Raw genomic sequence first — 5367 nt, forward strand, 5'->3', positions numbered from 1 at the left:
TGATATTGGTTCACCCTTTAATGGTGACCTATAAATGTCATCGTTATTAGTTAACAAATACATTTTTTTTTCATAAATTTATTCTCGCCGTTATAGTCTAATAGCAACAACAAATAGAGAAATCTTGTAGTGAGAAAAAATCGCCGCTAGTAAACCTCATCCTTGTAGAGAGATAATTGATATATGCCTTGCAACCATAGTGACAAATCTTGCAAGATTTATAAAAGTCTTGTGAGAAATTACCTGAAAGTTAAAAAAAAATGGCAATATATCGCAAGTTTTTCATCAAACATAAATATCACATTTAAACACAATATTTTATATTTTTATTGGCTATTTATCATTAAAAAATCATGTAGTTTTTATTTAATTTTTTTAATTTATATTTTCCTATATTTTTTTTAGATTATTAATTTATGCCAAGATTTTGCTGAAAAAATGAAATAAAAAAAAATCAATTTCTCGCGAGTTTTTGGCTGCCTATATTTTGCCGTTTTTTACTTTTGTCACTATCCTTGTAACAAGAAGACAATACACAACTGTGGGTAAGAAAAATGAGCCTTTTGCAAAATAGTCCCTGTGTTGTTGGCTATTTGCAAAAAGGTCTGTGACTTAATTATGCCATTTTGCAAAACCGTCCCTGCCTTATCTGATGTTAGAGGTCATTCTGTTAAAAGAGTGTTAAATTAACTATGGTTGCACAGTAATCATGGCTTGAAGCCTATATAAAATGACTGTTCTACCCCATGAACTAAAATTAATTGTAACTCATTGATGTGGCAAAAAAGACCTTTAGCCAAGGCAAAATTGAACAGCTGGCTTTAGTAGGTGGGGACGACTCGTAACCCCAAGGATTACTTTGCAAGGGTTAAGCAAAAGGGAGGGACCAATGTGCAAAATTGCATAAATTGAGGATGATTCCTCAAACTCATCATAACGTAGGGACTAATTTACAAAAAGGCCAAAAACTTTCATCATGGTTAAGGAAAATTATTGACCGGCTCACCATGTTGAAGTAGGGTGGGCAGCGAGTCGAGCAGCTCGGTTGGCCAAGCGGACCTAGCCCACCATGGCCGAGTTTGGGTCAGGATTTTAGGCCCTGACCCATTAGCTACTGTGGTGAAACCTGGCCTGTTTATAAGCAGGCTGAGTCCGAGTCAGCCCAGGGGCTACTGGGCCGGCCCGAAGGGCTTGAGCTACCTAATTAATTGTCTAGGATGTAAGTTGATAACTATTGTTATTTACTTAATTAATTATAAAAACAGGAAAACCTATAAAGTGGGCACTGTGCTAAATGAAATATGCTATTGGATTTTTTGTGTTTTTTAGAAATTTTGATCATACAAATGTGATCTATATGCTTGTTTTTATAAAAATCACTTCTGAGATCATGTGATTCCAATGCATGAAAGATTTTTATAAGGTTTCAAAAATCAACAGTCAACAAATTTCATAAATTTTTGAGGCTCCAAATACCATTTTTTCATCCAAAATGCATGTTCTAAGTGTCTATTTCTATTAAATCAATCACGGTGAACACATATATTGGGTCAGAATTAAAAAAAAAATCACCAGAAATCTAGTAGCATGTTTCATTTAACACCATGCCCATTTTGTAAGTTTTCATTTCTCTTAGTTACTAGAAAGATAATTAGTTGGATGCATGGCAAGTTGTTAACTATTACTATTTACTTAATTAGATACACTAATTTTATGAGAACTAGAAAGATAATTAATTGGGTGCATGAGAATTGACATCATTGTCTTTGATAGATTCGGCAGAGATTGTGCATGTCTATGATGTGAATGGAATATGGAGTGTTTAATATGATCAAGGTTGTTAAATGCGATGAGGCGAAGCGAGGCGTTGAGCCTACGCTTCGCCTCTGAGGCGTACGCCTCTCACAACTGGAATGGAAGTGAAGCGGTGGGAGGGGAGGCAGTAAGAGAAGGACCACCCGCCCAGCTGGTACGGAAGCGAGGGATATGCCGGTCGTCCGGTGGTCGGAGAAGACTGAGCAGCAGCTGCAGCACAGCAACTCCGGTGGTCGGTGGTCACAACTGGTCGGAAGTTGATGAGGGGCGCATCACAGCAATGCCTCAGTACCTTGAGCGTGCGCCTCCTCTCACAACACTGAATATGATGATGCATTACCATGTATGCATCCATCCATCTTGAACAAATGGGTTTGGTTTGATCCCGATTGACCCGTTGAACATCAGCCCATTGGGCCAATGAGCTAGGTCATTGGTTGCTTTCTAAACCCGAGCCCGTTAAGAACCGGGCCTAAACCCGGCTCATTACTAAATTGGCCAGGTCTTTTGTGGGCTGGGTCATGCTCAAAGCCCGACTGGTCGGGCTCCAAATGGGCCTGGGCCGGGCCAGCCCGACCCAATGCCCACCCCTATGTTGAAGGAAAAGATCTCACCTCCATCTTAGGGTAGACAGAGATGCTTGGTACATCAACAAAATGCTGCTATGCCTCCTTCCCGGGGATGGATGGTTGGTTGTAGTGCTGTTGTATGCATCAGGGCACAGGGAGTAGTGTATAAATCATCCTCAATTGGGCCCAAGGAATCAACCAGTGATACTTCTTATTCCAAGTCTACACAGATCAGGTTGACCAACACCTCGTCAATCTTGATTCTTTCCAATAGAAAATAACAATTAATGGATTCAATTAATTAAAAGGTTCTACTAAAGAGAATTAATGTCAATGTGTAGAAGTACACATACTGCTTATGTTGTGGATCAATGGATCCTTAGTAACTGAGTTTAGGATCAAGTCTATCTGATGACAGACAACATTTAATCTTGGGCTCAACCAAGACAAAGTTTCATTCAGCAAACCTTGTTGTTAACGGCATGATTACACCAAGGTTTTAAGGGCTGAAGAAGGTAAAATTGGTAATGTTTAGATCTTACTGATTACCAACAATACATAGGAGAGAGATAATTACAAGTATGCATTTAAATATCTGAAGATAAAACTTAAGTATGAATTTAAATTAGCAATTGGAATAATTGAAAATTTGAATTACAAAGAAAACTGGTTACGTTTCTAAATAACCCTTAATAACAAATAAATGCATGGAATAATTGAAAATTTGAATTATATTAACCCAAAAAAGAAAAGGTAGATCTTCTCATGATCATAATCAAAAGACCTGTTTAAAAATTATTTTTTTTCAATAAAACCTTGAAATTTGAAAAGCTCCACTTATTGAGCTACAAAATTTCCAACATCAAACTTGATTAAGTCAACTATTTTGTTTGTTCCGATATCCAGTTTAATGGTGTCATTAGCTTTGATAAGAGGATCTAGATACCGAATAGTTCTGCCATCATAGGTGTTCAGGTATGGAATACCCTTTTGTCCAAACTGAACTGATCTGACTTTGCAAAGCTTGAACTGCAAGAGCAGAAGAATTGCTTCAGATGGCTAAATAGGCAGAACAGAATGTATCTGATATTAGATGACACATGGCAAATTAACTACATATATGAGGAAAGAACAGTTGCCGGACTAAAAACTTCCAAGTATTACCACGAAAACGCAAGGTATTCTAGTCCTAATTCAATAGATAAACTCTGACAAAATGCATCTGGTTCAGCATGTTCTAATGTTTGTCATATACATTTCATATCACATAAACGAAACGATAAAATATCATTAGAAACATATCACAACAGTGGTCATCAACAGATGCAAACTTCAGTAGAATAAAGATATAGATACCTTTGCATCTTCATCTTTTATAGATTGCAAGCGGAAGCCACCCTTCGTATCATAGAGAAGTCGATAATTCTCATTTACTTTTGGAATGGATACAACATCTGTAAGCAACGGCAGAAAAGCAAGGTTTTAAACTGCTCAGTTGACGAAAGATTAAAAGTACAACAATTCCCATTTATTTTTTTAGGAAAAAGCAAAAATAATTAAACGTACCCATAAATCCACAAGGATGCTTTTGATCAGTTCGTACTTTTCCATCTACAGTCACAAGCCGCTGCATCAGGATTGAAACAACATCACGATATGTTAAGGCATATTTTAGTTTGTTTCGTATAATGAGTATCAAAGGTAAGCATTCACGAGTCTTGTGTGGCCCAGAAGATGGTTTGGGTGCCTACAAAATACAAATGTGAGTTAAGAAGGAAGTGAATATATAGATAAAAAAAATATATTAAGTAAATAGTTTTCAAAGTGGCAACTGTGGTGTACTTACAAACGCTCCACCCAATTTGTCAAGCATCCAATGTTTGGGAGCATTGAGCCTCTTCAAATGTTTCTTCAACCCTCGCGCCTAAAGTGGAAAACAGAATTTCAATAGTTAAATTTGTTAAGAAAACGGGTATCCCACCAAAAAAATAGACAATTACACCATTTATACAGCTGGAAAAATATAATAAAATAAGTTCCAAGTAATTTCATGCGTACAACAACAAAATCTTGTATGTGGAATTGTCAAGCAAAGCAACTTGTAAACTATGTCAAATGGACATGGATGCGAGTTCACTAATTTGTGAAAAATAAAACAGGACTCTCTCTCTCTCACACACACACACATAGGAATAGTCTTATCCAATGTTGTCCGTATCATTACTTTTTAGAAAAACGATACGATACAGACCCGTATCGTATCGTATCATATGATAAAAAGCGTATTGTACGATACATCTTCGGCGTACTTTAAAAAGGTCCAAATCATAATTTTTCCTTTTTGGGTTTTTAAAAACCTCTTGAGGGTCGATTCTCTCATTTGTGTAGAAGTCATTAGAGAGGTATTCACGCAACCTAGAGATCGTGAGAGCGATTTGGGGGCCGATCCATGTACAAGGAAGATGGATTTTGTGATTTCATCAAGAGTGCATTTTCACCATTTTCACTCAATGAAGTGGGTTAAGGTAAAAAAATCCTATTATTTGCTTCTTATTGAGTTTTTTTTGGAGAAAGATGCCATCAAATGATCAGGCATTGCAATTAAGCACTCAAGTAATGAGTGAAAACTGATTATATGGTTGCATTTTGTGCATTTCATAATGGTTGTGTTATATTTTTTATAAGTTTTGCTAATTTTTTAAAAAAAAATTAGAATTTTTTATTATTTATTATTTTACGATACAATATGATACATATCTTATTTTGAGCCCGACCGATATGGGTTACAATATGATACTTGGTCTTAATTATCTCCTAAACTGTCATAAATGGAAAGGCATAAGTAGTATTCTATGTAATTAAACTCACAAATGTAGAAAACAAACTTTAGATGATGTATACTTTTCATGTTTGAAGGTGCTCTTAGAACAATAAAAAAATCAATGGCTTGTATTGCACTAAACTTGATAATGAAAAATCAGAT

General features: G+C 36.1%; 1 protein-coding gene across 1 annotated transcript; it reads right to left on the reverse strand.

Annotated features, from left to right (window-relative positions):
• Window positions 1-3221: 3221 nt before the first annotated feature.
• LOC149818985 (small ribosomal subunit protein eS4-like) lies at window positions 3222-4308 on the reverse strand. Its single transcript, XM_089986318.1, has 4 exons — window positions 4231-4308; window positions 3951-4131; window positions 3741-3838; window positions 3222-3413 (listed from the first exon to the last, which is right to left on the reverse strand). Exons 1-4 carry the CDS (start codon window positions 4255-4257, stop codon window positions 3222-3224), a joined length of 498 nt encoding a protein of 165 aa, XP_089842444.1. The 5' UTR covers window positions 4258-4308.
• Between the last annotated feature and the right edge of the window lie 1059 nt (window positions 4309-5367).

Source organism: Nuphar pumila, chromosome 13, assembly GCF_984573655.1.
Source record: "Nuphar pumila chromosome 13, dmNupPumi1.hap1.1, whole genome shotgun sequence".
NCBI classification, from domain to species: Eukaryota; Viridiplantae; Streptophyta; class Magnoliopsida; order Nymphaeales; family Nymphaeaceae; genus Nuphar; species Nuphar pumila.

Coding starts and splice junctions, on each gene's coding strand:
- LOC149818985 (XM_089986318.1), bottom strand. CDS start 4,257: ATGCTTGACAAATTGGGTGGAGCGTTT. Junction 4,132..4,230: donor ACAAATTGGGTGGAGCGTTT/GTAAGTACACCA, acceptor TGTATTTTGTAG/GCACCCAAACCATCTTCTGG. Junction 3,839..3,950: donor GCATCCTTGTGGATTTATGG/GTACGTTTAATT, acceptor CGTTGCTTACAG/ATGTTGTATCCATTCCAAAA.